Source organism: Vicugna pacos, chromosome 15 (genome assembly GCF_048564905.1).
Source record: "Vicugna pacos chromosome 15, VicPac4, whole genome shotgun sequence".
In the NCBI taxonomy this organism is placed as follows: Eukaryota; Metazoa; Chordata; class Mammalia; order Artiodactyla; family Camelidae; genus Vicugna; species Vicugna pacos.
This window is the reverse complement of record NC_133001.1, coordinates 37,844,402-37,862,015: the sequence shown is the minus strand read 5'-3', so window position 1 is coordinate 37,862,015 and position 17,614 is coordinate 37,844,402. Positions and strand designations below refer to the sequence as shown.

At 35.1% G+C, this 17,614-nt stretch overlaps 1 protein-coding gene across 1 annotated transcript in view; it reads left to right on the top strand.

The window, feature by feature from the left end:
• Positions 1-2,491, top strand: part of RASGRP3 (RAS guanyl releasing protein 3) — a 96,051-nt gene extending 93,560 nt beyond the window's left edge. Inside the window, exons 19-20 of the mRNA XM_072937934.1 lie at positions 244-608; positions 1,951-2,491. Coding sequence (XP_072794035.1) covers positions 244-608; positions 1,951-1,959 — 374 coding nt within the window. The 3' untranslated portion in view covers positions 1,960-2,491. The remainder of the gene's footprint in view (positions 1-243; positions 609-1,950) is intronic.
• Positions 2,492-17,614: the final 15,123 nt, after the last annotated feature.

Genomic DNA, 17,614 nt, shown 5'->3' with positions numbered 1-17,614 from the left:
ATTCTAAACACCCAGGCCTTCTTCAGGATCAGCAGCAGTGGCAAAAGCCCTTGAATCCCACATGCTTCTGTCTGCTTTCAGGTCTCACTAACATGCAATTCACCTGTGGCCAGTTTCATTCTGTCTCTTCCTCTAGGACCTTTCCTGTCAGACTCCTGTTGTTTGCAGCAACTTTGATGGCTTGCTATGCAGCAGTCAGATGTCAAATAATCACAATAATTACAGTAATTCTTCCCTTTCCAGTGCAGGATGAGGTATTCGAGTTCCCTGGCGTTGCTGCTGGACACCGAGACCTGGACAGCAGAGCCATCACACTGGTCACAGGCTCCTCTCGCAAGATCTCTGTGAGGCTGCAAAGGACCACCACCAGCCAGGCCACCCAGACCGAACCTGTGTGGTCAGAAGCTGGCTGGGGGGACTCAGGGTCCCACACTTTCCCCAAAATGAAGTCCAAGTTCCACAACAAAGCAGCTAAGGACAAAGGCTTTGCCAAGTGGGAGAATGAGAAGCCCAGGGTGCAGGCTGGCGTGGATGTTGTTGACCGTGGCACCACGTTCGAACCAGACCAGGATGAAGAAGACATGGGTGAGACCAGACAGGATGGTGAGGTCAGTGCTGGTCAAACCACAAATAAAATCAGAAGAAGGAGGCTCAAAGGGGTTGAGATGAGGGTTATAATGAGTTGAGGGTTATTTGAGAGGCAGCTTGGTAATTTTGAAAGCAGGATGGTTGGGAATCAAGACATCACTTTTAGTCTTGCTGTTGGCTAGTTTTGTGACTGCAACAATGATTTCTTCTCCTTGGACCACAGTTTCATCATGTATAAAATTGAACTGGATGGATTCGAAAAGTGACGGTTTCCATGTCTGTGTACTGACATGATGTCCCAGGGCCCCTGACTGTTGCATGTATCCAGTACAATAGTACTCTATATCTATCATTACCTTAGTTTTCCAAGCTAGAATGAGGGCCCAAACTCAGAGGAGGCAGTGGAAGCAAAAGACTTGCAGACAGAGAAGGAGAGTTGGAAACTCTTGCCTCTACTAAAAATAGAGAGGCTTTTGACAGCATTATGGAAGAAAGGGTGGTGAGTATCAGAGATGTGGGGACATCACAGTTCTATAAGCCAGACTTTGCCTCCACACAGAAATTACACTCATATCATCCAAGGCAAATTGAGAAGCATGTGGAATTTGTTAGAACAAGCTGAAAACATAAATTGATTCAAAATTAACTTAGATAAATTTATTAGTCAATAGTCCACAATGTATTAAGAAAAATAATTTGGGGAATTTGGTGTCATATTCCTAACCTTAAAGCAGTGTCACAGAGGGCAGTCATTGCCTCCCTACTGAATCATTCTCATAAATAGACTATTGGGTTAGGCAAAGATCGTTTTGGATAAGGCAGTGCTCTTTGTTCTTATGACTGATACTCCAGATTCCACTTGTTACCAGGAGACCTAAACACACAGTCTCCATACTTTCCCATGATGAGAAAAACTCCAATGACCTTTTACCGAAATTCCTCTAGTTCCTTCCTCATTGAAGACAATTAATAAGGATGCCACACATTATCTTCAGTCATATGAAGTTTACTGTAAGTTCCTGCTGATACATTTTTTCCTTTCTTATAACACCAACTTTTAAAGCCGCTTTTTTGAGATATAATTTATGTAGTACAAAATTTACCCATTTAAAGTGTATAATTCAATGGTTTCTAGTATATTCACAGAGTCGCACAACCACCACTACAATCTAATTTTAGAACATATACATCATGTGCCGAGAGGACTACGTGATCTTTTAATTCCCTCTAGGTCTTGAGAGTACAAGGTACTGATCATTTGAGATGTTCCCTTGAAATTATCTGATCAACTGCTTTCTAGGAATATTCTCATTTTCTTAAAATGAGACCCAGCCACACAACAGGTTCTGATTCATATTGCAGGATGGCTGACTTCAGGCTGAGAATACTGAAGGCAATTGGCATTGGCATTTGGAAGGAGCAAGATGAGAAACTCTGAAGAACACTCCAGCTCTCAGGAAATTATATGAAAAGATATCTGGATATTTACTGCCCTTGTGACACTGTGGGATCTCCCTGATAAAACTGTGGGACAGAGGATTTACCCCATGAACTATTTATTTCTCCTCCCTTGCCCCTCGTTAGGTGCCACAAAGACTGTGTTATGTAGTTGGTAGTTTTCTTTCTTATCTTCCTCTAGAGCCATTTATATACGGGTGAAATGAAAGCTTTTGTGCATGTAGTTGATATTCATTCTCTAAACTCAAATTTTGCTTTTTGTGTGTGAGAATGTTATTTCAGTATTTTTATAAACCTTTGAGTGGGGTTTTAACAAGGAGTTAATTCAGAGATCTTTTTGTGTACTTTTTGGATGGGACCAGGACGTACCATTTTCTTGAGGGACAAGGAAGCTCTTCCTGTCTTGGAAAGCAGGGATTCTTCTAATGATGATTTGTTGCAAGGAGAAGCTGTTTACATTGTTCTTACCATACAATTGCTGTTATGATGTGTAACAAGTCACAGTTCTATAATCATAGAAGTCTTACCAATTCTGTATCACTGGGTAGCTATGACACAGCCATGAAAACTCTTCTAATATTTATAATTGTCATGGGGAAAATTAATTACACTTGTCCTATCTGACTAGGTTTAGCCATCTTTCTTAAATTTTCTATGTAGAAGTCTGAATAGCAATTAAAAATCAATTCAAGTTTTGGGGAATAAAATTTAGGAGAAATACAGACTCAGACTACTTACTGAAATGCTAAACAACCAGCAGTTTTCTTTGCGGGGGTTCAACAACAACAACCAGCAATTTTTAAAAACTCAAAATAGTTTCAAGAATTTTGTTTGTTAAAAAAAGAAATTTGGGTTGTGAAAGATAACTCTTATGCTCTTCCTAAGAAATCTTTCCATCTGTGATTAAAGAGTAATTGTAGAGAGCAAATCATCACAAACCACTTTTGTGTTACATTTCATTTAAAAAGTGTCAATATTTTAAATATCTGCCATAACTAGACATGGGCCTGTTTCTTACAAGATGAGAAAAGAAAGAACTTGGCTCAAAGTGTTCAAAAATAGAGACGGGATTGAGCCTATGGGTGAGGGGAATGACCTGCTACCAAATGACCAGAGAGAAACTGGTCCCCAGAGATGCACTGGTCTGCCTTTGGGAGCTTAAGAGTGATTTTGTTTTTACTTGGGGCAATCACATCAATAAAGAAATGCCTTTCTTCTCATTTTCCATTAGGTAATTGAAGACAGTTCTGCTCAACAAACACTTGCTGAGCACCTGTGCTGGGCAGGCAGGTCCTGTGCTAGGTGCACAAAGAGGAGGAACACTTGGTCTTCTGCTCTCAGGAGCAGAGAGCCTGTGGGCAGTAAGCAAGATGCTTCCTTAAAACACAGTTCCAAATTTGCTAGAACTGACTTAATTGTGCCAAACAGATTTAGAGATCAGTTTGCAGACATATTGCAAATTAAATGAAGTTATTAGTTGAGGGAGTTGGGATGAAACGAGATAATAAGAGAACTTACTTACCATTGGCAAGCCCCTCAGAAGGCAAACAGCCGTCCCAGTATTGGTTCTATGTATATACACTCTCTGTTCCTACTCATAAATGCAATGAGATATATGTTAACAAAATTAAAAACAGAAAATAGCAATGTAAGTACAAGAAATCTTTCTTGTGTGTGTGTGTGTGTGTGTTTTTAACTTTAAGAAAATTCTGGAAGAAACTTGTTAATGAATGACTAGCCTTTTTTTTCTCAAAGCAGTTATTTCACTTACCACTTTGGGTTATTTTTGAGTTGTCACATATAAGAAGAGTTTTATATTATCAGCCTTCCTGTGACAAAGATACTAACTGTATCTTGAGTAAAAAACAAATAAATACAAACAAAAAAGAAAAGAAAACATATGTGTTTGTATATGTATTAAACAATGTATTTATATGTATACACAGGCCCACACATACACACACTACTGTTACTACTTTGCTGAAGAGGAATTTAAGTCCATAATGAAGCTGCTTTATAATTTTCATTATATCCTTTACTCATAACCACAATGGTGATTCTGATGTTTCCATTCTATCAATTTTCCATAATCAGTAAAATACGTAAATTAGGCAAATATGTGGTGGAGCAAAAGAACTATCATGGTTGTTGGTTCCTCCAGAGCTTCCTTTTGTAGGTTTGATGATCATTGTTACCTTTTATGTGAAAAGCAAAAACAAAACCAAACTCTTAACAGTGAATATTATTAGGTAACAGGAGAGGAAAAACTAGATGCTGCAATTGAGTCTTCATTGAAGGATGTACAAATTGGATTGATGCTTTTTGAAATGTACCTAAACCAGAGAGTGACCCTAAATGGTATCTGAACACTTTAAGTTGAGTAGCTATCTCTTGTCTCCAGATTTCCATGGTAGCAGAGTCTTTCCAAAGGTCCAAGAGGGTTGCTATTTAACAACGAAGGCAGGACTGCTATAGAAGGAAGCACCAAACCGCTACTGACAGCAGGAAGCTTAAGCATCCCTAAGGTAAACATACAGATTTTTGAAAAGGTAAATTCAGTCAAATGAGATTCCCAGCACACCTTTGACATGCAATCCGCAGCCAGATTTAAATCCCAACTCTGCTGTAGTCATGAGGTCCTGGGCAAGTCATGTACATCTATTTGAGCCTCAGTTTTCACATTTGAAAAGGAGAGGTTTTACCACTTTCAACTACCTTATTGTAAAGATCAAGTCTAGTAATACGTGTAAAAGTACTTTGTAAAGACCTTATAAGTTAATATTATTTTATAGGTACACAGGGTCCTTCTCTCAAATTGTCTTTAAGATCCCAGACTACATGTTTACATGGCTGTATTCTTTGGAGGCTCTAAAACCAACATTTAACTAACTTTTGTGTTCAATAAGAATTAAACAAAGAAATATTCATAGAGGTTTTTTTCTGATTCCTGGCACTTTGTATGTGTAGCATCAATTCTGCTCCATTTTCTAATATTGGCTATTCTCATTCTGTTTGAAAACAGGTAGGCAAGATTAAGAAACCAAACGGGTAAGATATAAATGAGTCTAGAGAAAAATAGGTCAAAGCATAAACATGCTTAAGAGGCTTATCTTGAAATAATCAATTTTACTACAGGGGAGGACAAGAGGAAAACAAAAATTAACTTTTCAGATAAAAAGTACTCCATTTATTTGACAACTAGAATGTATTTTATGACTATTAAAGGTGGTAACCATAGGAAACTACTTGGAATTTAAGGCTCATCAGGAAATAGCTTCCTCCATGCTGCATCCAAAACTTGCTTGCTGAAGTCTAGAGAGTATTCAGACCTCAAACAAAAATATTTATTCTCTTTTTAAAATGTTAATGGCAAGCATGTTGGAATTCACATCTATTCAGAATTTAAGTGACTTTCTGTTTATATATAATAGCATAAGGAAAGCATCACATGGGGCATTCTATAAGATAGCTGACCTGAACATTTCAAAAATGAAATGTCTTAAAAAGAGAGAAAAAAGCAGGGGAGAAGCAGTTATAGATCAAATGAAACATGCTAAAAAAACAAAACAAAATATCCAAATGCAGAGTCATAAACTTTGATTGGATTCTGGACCAAAAAATCTAAAAAGCAGACATTTTTGGGGGGCAACTGGAGAAATATAAATATGGACTATACATCAAATGACCTGTGAATGTTAATTCACTCCAGTGTGATCATAGTTTTATAGTTATGTAGGAGAATGTCTATTTTTAGGTGATGCTTGCTGAAGTAGTTGGGGAGGAAGTGTCAATATTTGCAATTTACTTTCAAATGGTTCAGTAGAAAAAAAAAGAATGTTTTTGTGTACAGAAATAAAGCAAATGTGGCAAGATGTTAACTGTTGAATTTAGGTAGAGGGTATATGGACATTTATTGTTCATTTTTAAAGGTTTTCTGAAGGTTTGTAGTTTAAAAAGAGTTGTGAAAAAAGAAATCATTGTTTCTTCTCTTACTGGAATTCATTTAAAAAGCAACAACAAGAATAAAAACAAATAACAAGTTTCATTATGCAGAGAAACTAGAACAGATCTGAAATCCCAGGCCCAACGGAGGAAAGACAGCCCAAAGCATTAGAGACTGATCAGAGACGCTTAAGGGGGACATGGAGAGAAGTTGCTGGAGTGGAGGACTCATTGGCTGCAATATAAACAAACAGCAGACAGCAACAAATACCCATCTCAGTGGGAGGGACACAGTCTGAAGTGCAAATCCTCAATCTATTCCTTAAAACAGAAGGAAGGGATGCATCAGCAGGTGGCAGGACCTTCCTAGATCTGGTTTGGTTCTGAGAAGTAGCAGAAATGAAGCACAGAGATGGAATATTTGCAAGAAGCAATCTGTCTCTAAAGGGCAGACTGCTTAGAGAGTCTTTGTAATGGAAAAAAAAAGAAAAATCCCACAGTTGCCAATCCCAGCCAATTAGCCTTTGCCAACTGAATTTACATACAAAACCTAGGATCATAAGACAGATTTCACCTGGCCTGGATATTACCCTGGCTCCTTCCTTACAGGAACTTACTACAAATTTTGGATAAAAGCTCAAAATTAAAATACTTTAGACAAAACAAAAATCCAGGGCATACTAGAGGGAAAAAAAAGAATAGTTAAATGTGAGACCTCTCACCTGAAAAAATAAACAACTTTACAGAGCATATGAAAATTGTTTCTCTAAGAATTAAAGCCACTTAACGAATTCCTGATCCCAGAAACCATGATAATAATAAATGTTTATTATTGTTGTTTTAAGCTGCTAAGTTTTAGGTATTTTGTTACACAAAATATCCAACTGGGTGATTAAACCAGAATTTTCTTTCATTATCTTCTTCTCTACTGCACAGAAATAATTTGCATCTCTATCAGATAAAAATCATTTGCATCTTACCAAGTTTTCTTCAAGTTAGCATTTGGGCTCATAATACTTAGTATATCAAATAGAGTTATATCCTCCCAGAAGAGAGTTTCTCAGCCTCTGCACTACTGACATTAGGGTCCAGCTAGTTTTTTGTTGGAAAGGGGTGGGGGCTGTCCCGTGCATTTGAGGTATGGCACTAGCACTCCCTCTCCTCCCTTAAGTTGTGACAACCAAAAATGCCTCCAGACATTCCCAAATGTCCTCTACGGAGCAAAATTGCTCTTGCCCATGTATCTGGAAGTCTTGCTCAGATTGCTGGGTCCCAACCACAGAGTTTCTGATTTTGTTGGTCTGGGATGCAGCCTGAGAACTTGCATTTCTAACAAGTTCTCAGGTGATGATGGTGCTGAGTACTGCACTTCAGTGCTCCAGAAAATCAGGTAACCCTTAAGCAGGCTTGTTAGACACTGCTCTAGAATGACAACCGAAGGACATGCAGCCATCCGTTGCCTTATTTCCAGGTTTTGGATGACTTTTCTTAGTAATTCTTTCTAAAGAAATATAAGGTGAAGGCAATTCTACATAAATAAAGGTAAACACTGGAACAAAACTCTAAATCTTTCTGAATATCAGAATAAATACAAAAACTAAAGCAAAGAGGCCCTCTGTGACTTTTAAAAGTTGTAAAGGTAGAAAACAGAACCTAAAATAATAAGACATAACTATGTTCAAACATATATGTCATATCAATATAAATGGGCTAAACTCTATTTTTAAAAAAGATTCTCAGACTGACTGGTAACAAAGAAAAATCCAATTGTATGATATATAAAGGAGACTTACCAGAAATGATTGAGATGTTTAAAAAAAAACAGGCAAAGATACAACATATAAATGCAAAGAGAAAACAACTGGTCATAAATATACCACATGAAATTAAATTCAAGGCAAAAGGCACCAAAAGAGACAAAGGCAGCTCCATTTTAATACTAAAGGATACAATTCACAATGAAAGTTTAATAATTATGAGTATTTTTGCATCAAATTACAGAGCATCAACATTTATAGAATAAAAACTACAGGCGATTCAAGAAGAAATACAGAGAAATATATGAATGGTATAAGATATTTATTTTCACCTACTCAGCTCATGATATACCAAGCACTAAGTACACACAAAAAAAGTAGCTAGAATTTGTCATCCGGTATAGTATAGCCACAGACCACATATGACTATTGAGCACTTGAAATGTGGTTAGTCCAAACTGAAGTATGCTATAGCTACAAAACATGCCAGATTTCAAAGACAGTGCACAACAAAGAAAGAAAAATATGTCATTAAAAAATTCTGTATATTGATTACATATTGATAACATTGTTGATATAATGGGTTAAATAAAATATACCATTAAAAATGACTTTTTCATTTTTTCACTTTCTTAACATAGCTACCATAAAACTTTAAATTGCATATGTGACTGTGCTATATTTCATTTAAATAGTGCTGCTCTAGAGGAACTAAAAAATTAACCAGGTAAATCTAAATAATTATAACTGCTAATATGTGCGTATTTCATTCTAGATACTATTCTAAATGGTTTGCACATATTAGTTCATTTAATCCCTGCATCAACCCTAAGAGACAGATGTTATCATTATAGCCATTTACAGATGAGGAAACTGAGGCATAGAAAAAATAAGCAATTTGCATAAGATTCCAGTAATGAATCTGGGATTTGGATCCTGTTGGTCTAGTTCCAGAGTCTGTACTCTAAACCATGATGCTAAAAATTGATACATATACATATTAACTCTGTCCTCCAAAAACAGAAATAAATCTTGAGTTGTATCTTCTTCAATAAAACATTCACAAAAATTGACTGCATGTTACAGCACAAGAAAAACATCAAGAAATTTTAAAATTTGGAAATAATATAGATAAAACTTTATCATAGGACTATAAAATTAGAACTTAATGGCAAAATCAGAAAAATAAAGTCCCTAAAATTCAGAAATTAAAACAAAACCCATCTCCTCTTCCAAATCTGTCAAACAACTCTTGAATCTAAGAGGAAATTGAAATTGAAGAATGTATAACAAATGATCATGAAAACTGTACATACTACCTACAGGTTCCACATGCACTATTCAGAGGAAAAGTTAGTCTTAAACACACAAATACATTAATAGACAAGAAAGAATAAAAACAAGTGAGTATTTGCTCAAATCTAGACTAAAAAAAGGAAAAGCAGAAAAGAAAACCTAGTTAAAATAGATAATTTTCTAGGAAAATACAATCTGCAAAAACTGACATAAGAATTAAAAAGTTGGGTTGCTGAAGAGCTACTGCCCAAAATTATTATCAGACTCTTGTGGTTCTAGTAGGAAATTTTATCAAGCTTTTAAATTATAGATTATTTCAGTGTAATTTACATTGTTCTAGAACATACGAAAAAAATCTTCTAAAAACTTTTAAATAAATCAAACATAATATTAACACCAAAGCCCAATAAGAATTGCCCCAAATAAGAAAATTGGAATAATCTTATTTATGAATATCAAGGCAAATCTGAAACATTGTAAGTACAGTACAAAATATGAAGGTTCATACTAGGAATTTAAGACTGGTTCAGTATTCATTTATCTATGAATATGTGACTATGTTAATAAAATCTAAAGAGAAAAATTATATGATCATCTTAACAAATGTTAAATAAACATTTGATAAAATTCAATACAGATTTTGATTCATAAACTCTTAAAAATAAAAATAGGTGAAAATTTCTAAATGTGATTAAAATTCATCAGTTTCAACCCCTAAACTAGCATGATATTTAGTGAGGAAACACTGCAAGCATTTTTACTAACAACTTGTCTAAAATAAGAAGGCCTATCATTATTATCTAACATTGCCTTTGAGAGGTATTAGGTAATACAAAAGATAAAAAAAGGAAATGAGTGTAAATATTTTAAAGTAGGCAAAATAATTACTGTGAAATGACTTTATACTGAGAAACTCAAGAGAGTCAACTGAAAACTTACCACAAACAAAAAGAAAAATTAATAAGGTAGTTGGGTATTAAATTAATAGACAGAAATAATGTCATAATATAGAAAGTAATCAGAAGATATAATAAAAGATTTCATATATGAGTGACAAAAATAGTTAAGGTATTAAGGAATAAACTTAATAAGAAACAAGCAAGCTAAACTTTAAAATACTCCTGAGAGACACAGAAGACTGAAATGAATGGAAAGGCACTAAGTTCTTGGATAGGAAGAAAATATCAAAAAGATTTCAGTTTGCTTCAAGTGAATCTTTGAATTTCTTACTGCAAATCCCAAAAAACACTAAGAGGAATTTTTTTTTTGCATTAGCAAATTGATTTTAAAATTCATTGGAGGAAAAATAAACATGAATAGCTACGAAATACCTGAAAAAGAGTAATGAATGGGTGAGTACTAATTAGCTCTGTCAGATAGTAAAACAAAGTAAAACAGTTTATTACAAGACTATGAATGGTTAGAAATAGAATAGTGAGTCCAGAAATAGTAGAAGCAATATGGTAATTAAGTATATGATAAAGTGGCCATCTCATATCTTTTCAGAAAAAAATATTACTCAATAAAATAGTTTGAGGCAATTGGGTAGCAACATTAGAATAAATTTGGATTTATGGCTCAAAACTTACACTATGATCATTTCCAAATGCATGAAAGATTTAAATGGAAAAAAAATCAAACCATATTATAATCTATAGTATAATTATTTTAAATTATTATATTGGATAGAGAATACCTTTCTAAATATGGCATAGTATCCAGAATCCTTAAAAGAGAAGATTGATCAAATCAGCTCTGTAAAAAATAAATAAATAAAAATTATAATTGGCTCATCCACCAAAAGCTAGGTCAAAAGATAAAGACTATTTTAGAATATCTGAAAGTCCTATCACTAACACAGAGTTAATTTATTTAACATATAAAGAGCTCCAAATTCATATGACAAATTCAAAATCCTGGTTTCACATAAAATGGGCAAAGGAATTAAACATGTATCTCACACCAAAGGAAATCCAAAAGACTCATGAAACCATGTTACCCTCCCATCACTTAAAATGATATGTAACTTAAAACTACACTGTGGTAACAGTTTTCACTCATCAGATTAAAAAATTTTAAGTACTTTCTTGGTACGAATGTGGGGAAATAGACATTCTATTCACACATCACTGCTGGCAATGTAAATTTGTGGAGTCCCGATTGAAAACCATTTTGGCAATATGCATCAAAATTATAAATGTATTTTATCTTTGATTTATTAGTTCCATAACCGGAAATGTATCCTAAAGATATTGATGATAATAATAGCAGTAGTAGCAGCAACTAGTACTTACAGCATTTACTGTCTGTCAGGCACCTTTCCAAGTAGTCTACATAGGAAGATTTATTGAATTTTCACAATAGTCTGAGTTCTTACTAATGAGACACTTGAGGCACAGAGAAGTTAAGCAACAGGCTCAAGAATACACAGCTAGTAAGTGGTGCAGCCAGACTTCAAACCCCAGCAGTATTGTCTCCAGAATCCAGGCTCATGCTTGTGACCTCTCTAGATATACTTGACATAAGAGAAATACAAAGTGAACGTGGTTTTTCATAATAGTATTGTTTGGGATAGGAAACAACTGGAAATAATTCAGTATCCATTAATAAAGCTCTGGTTAAATAAATGGTTATATCTATAAAATATAATACCATTCAGATGTTTAAAAAAATAAAAAAAGAAACTCTCTGTGGATTGATATAGAAAGGTCTCCAAAATAAATGTTAAATAAAAATCAAGGTGAAAAGTTGTACGGACTGCATGCCATCGTTTGTGTACAAATGGTGGGAAAGAATGAATATATTTATTCTCTCTACATGCTTAAAATATCTCTGAAAAAGGACACATGAACATGCACACGCACACACACACACACACGCACATGCAGGCACACCCCTAACAAATTAGATGTCTGTGACAGCAAAGCTGTGTGACTGATGGTCAAAAGTGAGGAGATTTCTTTGAATAATTTTTTTCTACATTTTGAATTTTGAGCCATGTATTGCCTTTTCAAAAATTAAATAATAGTAATTTTAAAAGAATGGTATGGACCCTCGTTAATTGAGGCAAGGTGAACAATGGTGACAAATGCCCCCTTGCAGAAAATTCCTAAGAATGACTACAGAAGAACGCATAGTCACACTTTAATAATCACTTAATGAAACTGAAGAATCAGTTATCAGCAGAACTAGCTTTTTAAGCTCCTGATATAGTCCTCTTCCCAGTACATCACACCATCACTTTTATTTCTTCTATAGCTAAAACAAATTCAAAGTTGTGTTCTATACACTCCAAAGATAGTAGAAATTATATCTTCAAAAAGGAACTTGTCTGGTGTATAATATACAGAGAGAGCTCTCTCTGGTCCAGGACAATGTGTTAGGAATGAAGTATTCCTTAGACATACTTGAAGACATTTACCGAGACTTTCTGCTCACCTGCACACTTTAAAGTCTACATACAAAATTTTTAATAACAAATTTAAATGTTTTTTTTCTGTAAAATGAAATGAGCACTGAATGTGATGAGAACATCTCATGACATGATTTGATAAAATCGATTCTACGTATCTTATTGCATAAAAACCTCTGAATCTGAAAAGAAGTCATTTAACATTTTACCCATGAGTTTTAATTCAATGTTATAAAATGGTCTAGTTATATATGTAAAAGAATCCACATAATTAACCAATACTCTTTTGGTTGCTCTAAACTCAGAAAGTCCCTAGATGGGTCAACTTGATCCTTAAGGGAAGTAAGTAAAAAGGGACTTAAAGAGCTAGAATGCTTTGAATAGATATTTAAAGGAAGCCTCCTTGAACCAGTATTTTGAATGATCTCAGTGATTGGTACCTAGAGGGTTTTACATTCCAGGGCAATTCAGAAGAGGAAGATGTGGGATGCATTTGGGTATACATATATGTGTGTGTGTGTGTATGGGAAAACTTACTTTCTCAGCTAGTTTTAGGAAAGAGTACGGGTGGAAGATTAGGATAGAAAATTTATTCCTTTGCTTAAAGCAATCCATTCAAGCAGCATATCCCTTGCAATGACTGTGTATTCTTGCTTATTCTATTTTGGAAAAACATTAAACCACAAGCATCACTCTACCTTCTTATTTTAGCTTGATTTTGATGGGGAAAAAAATGCCCAACTAGAAGGAACATTCAAAAGATATAAAAAGAATTCTGTAACATGAGCTGATGAGCAACAAGCTCCTAACCTTCAACTCACTCCCTTGGTTGTCCTTGACAATAGTTACAAGGCTTCTCTGTTCTACACACACTAAATACATTGGGAAAGTCTCCTGTTAGACAAAAATGAGAATTCAAAAGAATGCATAGCAGACTGTCCATTATAGATTCTGCATGTGTAGGCAATTGGGATATTTTAGGCTATTTTGAAGTTGCAGAATAGAGAACTGAATGTCACATACTTCTTTGAAACATTTGTTCCAAACTTGAGCCAGGAAGGAAAGAGAGAGATTCTCCCTTAGGTTCTGTTTAAGATGTTCCTGAGTATTAATTACTTCTGTATTCATAATAGGTAAACACTGAGTTCATATTATGTACCCTACACTGTGGTAGGCACTTTACACAGATTATCACACTTAATCCACACAGCTATTCTATGCAGGCGGGACTTGCTATCCTCGTTTTCCAGAATAGAAGATTATGAGTTAGCTAGGTTAAATAACTAACTTGCTCAAGGTCACAGGGCTGGTGCACCAGAGTTCTGAATTCACATCACCAGCCTCTAGGTGCTCTAAATGAATTGTTAGGCAAGTATTTCTTGAAAATAGCTTTCAAATTTTAATACATGTACACATTTTATTGCCCGAGGTTGTAACAGGGCAAGTGCTCCTAGGGGAAGCATGTTTCCCGTTACTTTTATTTTTCCATAGCAAGCACTTTAATAACTGAGTAAGAAGTTAACTGATAGAGAACAGCCCCACACAATTTTAAACTGTTACAGGTCATCATCATTGTAAGTAAGATTACAGAAAAGCCCTCACTCATCCCTTTAGGTTAAGGGTTCAGTTTCCACTTGTTTCATTCGAATTTTTTCATTAATTTCTGATCATTGAGGATTATTGAGAATGTAACAAGTTTCTCTGTAATTTCACATTGGTGTAGTTGAGTTGTGATTGGTCTTCTACACCATGCAACTGGTCTCTATTGAGAGAGAAAGGATTCTGAAGCAGGTAAGTCTTAGGAGACATTAGAGATGGTGCTGGCTAAGACCTTGGTAAGTGCTGGAAGCTATGTAAAACTGGGAGTAAACCTATCAGCTCTGAGGATTTGATGGTAATTTTATAACTTTCCCCAAGAAAACCTGATATATCCCAAGCATCTTGTAAATGCCTCATGAAAAATAACATTCAGATACAGTGATGGCTAGATAGGTTTGCTTTGAATTCCTTAAGAATTCTGCAATTGACACTTTAAGGTTCTTAAAGCTATTCAACTACTACATTTTGTTAAAAACGTCCTTGGCTTTTTATAACCTTTCACAATACAACACTTCACCCCACTAAGTTTTATATTGCTATTTTACTCTTTCCCATCTCAGTGAAGCTTCCAGAACTAGTCTAAATTTTCTCCCCTCTCATTCTTTCCTCAAACTCCAGAAAACTGGCTTTAGTATTTATCTGAAAGTACTCTTGAATCAAAAGGTCAGGGTAATGCATATTTTTAAGCCTTGGTTTGTTAAATCTCTAGCATCTGGAATTGCTGGTTACTGAGCTCTGGAGCCAGATGGCCTGGGTTTGATTCTAGCTCCCCTGCTTATCAGTTACATGGACATGGGCCATCTACCCAACCATCCTGGGCTTCACTCTCCTTATGAGTGAAATGCGGGTAACAGTACCACATTGCTCTTGAAGAAGAGCATACCAACTGTTCTGGTTTCCTCTTACTTCGGACCCTGCTCCATCACCCCACTAAATGATTATTCTCTAAGAATAATCCCTCCTTGGTCCAATGCTCTTTTTTCCCCTCCTCTTGAGTGATGTAATATAGGATCATTATTCTAATCGAATGTTCTAATGCAAAAAAAAAAAAGTCACTGGATGATGATAATTCCCAAATTTCCATCTCCAGGCACTTTCTTGAGTTTCAGATTGAAATTTTGCCATCTACCATCTGCCTACATATACATTTTCCCCTTCTTATGTTTGATGACAATTAATGGTATTGTCATCTAGTCACACACACACACACACATACACATCAAACTAAAGTTCTTGTTCTCACTCAAACCAATGAAGTCCTGTGATTTAATCTTCTAAATATTTCCTGAATTTGTCCTTTCTTTATCCCTGTTAGTTTAAACTCTATGCCTCTGATTCCAATCTTTGTCCCTCTCCTTAAATCTATTCTCTAATTTTTAGCCAATGATTTATACAGAATCCAAAACGGATCACACTACAAGCCTTGGCATACTGAGGAACATAAATTAGGCCCAAGTTACCTATGAAAGTATGTAGGGCCCCCTATTATCCCTGCTTCTGCAAACTTTCCAACTTCTCCTCCTGCCAATTTCCATCTCACATATGAGCAATACTGAACACGATGCCAGCCTAGTACCCTGTATAATTTTTTTTAATATTATGCTACAATAATCTGTTTCTGGCTCTGCCACTGGACATTTTCCAAGGCAAGCACTTTCTAACTTATCTTTGTGCTTCAAACACTCAATATAGTGACTGGAATACAACAGTTACTCAAGTGTTTACTAAACTAACTGTAGGCTTTTCTTCTTCTTAAGGAAAGTATAACAACATAATTTAACAAATACTGGTCATTTTCATAGATTTCCCCCCAAGATTTTCCCTCAGATTCTTAGGGAACATATTAAAAATGATTTACTGTGGAAGTTCTCATGCCAATAGTTATGTTTATGCAAAGTCTACCAACATAATTTTGCAGCTGACTCCAAAGTACCCAAGGTGAATGAGTTCAAACACTGGCATGTGTACCTGCTTTAGAGAGTCAAACCCTAGCAGTGTATTAATGTACACAAATGTGGAAATGTACTGTCAAACACAGAGCATTTCTAAAGATTATAATCACATTAGTGAGGAATGAGAGAAACAAGAAAGGTGCGGGGGGGGGATTATGTAACATTAGATACCCTGTGGTGAGTGTATTTTAAAATTTAGGTAAACCCAATGGCCCTCTCTGTTAAAAAAAAAAAGACTCAAATACCATCCAAATTACTTAAGGGGGAGATGGCTGAGTAATATGCACACGTTTAAAGTCTATCTTCAAAAGGATATAATATAGGCTAAGTATCCAAAAGGGTAGAAAGGGCATAACCTAAAAAAATCTAAGTGTAAGAATGTAAGTGATTTGGGCAGTGAAAAAACATTTAAGTATACAGTTAGTTGGCCCTTGAAGAACACAGATTTGAACTGGACAGGTCCACTTAAACAGGGATTTTTTTTCCATAAATACAGTACTACTCAATCTGCTTGGCTGAATGCATGATGGATACTGTGGATACTGAGGGCCAACTATGGGACTTGAGAATCCTTGGATTTTGGTATCTGCACGCCTCCTAGACCAACTTTCCATGGATACTAAGGGACGATTATAGATGAATTTCCAACTGTGTGGAGGGTCAGCATTGTTCAAGGGTCAACTGTATGGAGAAATGATTTTAGTGGGGTGTGGGTATAGCTCAGTGGTAGAGGGCGTGTTTAGCATGCACAAGGTTCTGGGTTCAATCCCCAGTACCTCTGTGAAAATAAATAAACCTAATTACCACCTCCCTTAAAAAAAGAAAATAGGGAAGGAAAATTTAAAATTAAAACAAAATGATTTCAAATGCTTTCCCTTAGCACAAATTTATCTATCTCCCTGTCTGGCACAGTTGGATATGTCATGGAGGAAAAAATTTGTTTCTCCAAGAAATTCCTACATTCCCTACTACAGTAAATCATTATTTTCCATAAGTAAAGGTTAAGAATGTGTATAAAATCAACACTCTCTACAAAATCTAAGAACTTTAATATAACAAAACTAACAAGTGGTTTGAAATATCCTCTTTCTGAAGAATTTAATCTACGTCACAGAGAAGAAATTAAAGACAGTTCTTTTATGGGGTTATAATTTGAAAAACTTCTAATGTAAAGCAGAAAATAAAGTGCAAATTTTAGAGCCACCATTGTGGAGAAATGTATCATTTGTTTTCTTATATGCTTATATATGATAATTAATCTATTAACCATAAAAATTATATTTGTCAAAAGAATGAAACATATTCATTAAGGATGTTGTGGAGTCTGAGGATAGAAAACAGAGTAAAGCAGTAAGGTACAAGTGAATACATTCTAAAGATATCATTTTAAGATATGAAACCTTGACAATTTTATTTCTAACTGGAAACTACTATACGTACTAAACATATTTAACAGCATAAAGCGACCAACACTTACAACTTTCAAGACAAAATTTAAAATCTTTAATGATAAATAAAAATATCTGAAATTGTCTTCAAGCCTGAACATTTTAGAATGGTAAATGCTAGTCAAAGAATCTAATAAACAGGAAAATTAACAAAATGATCAA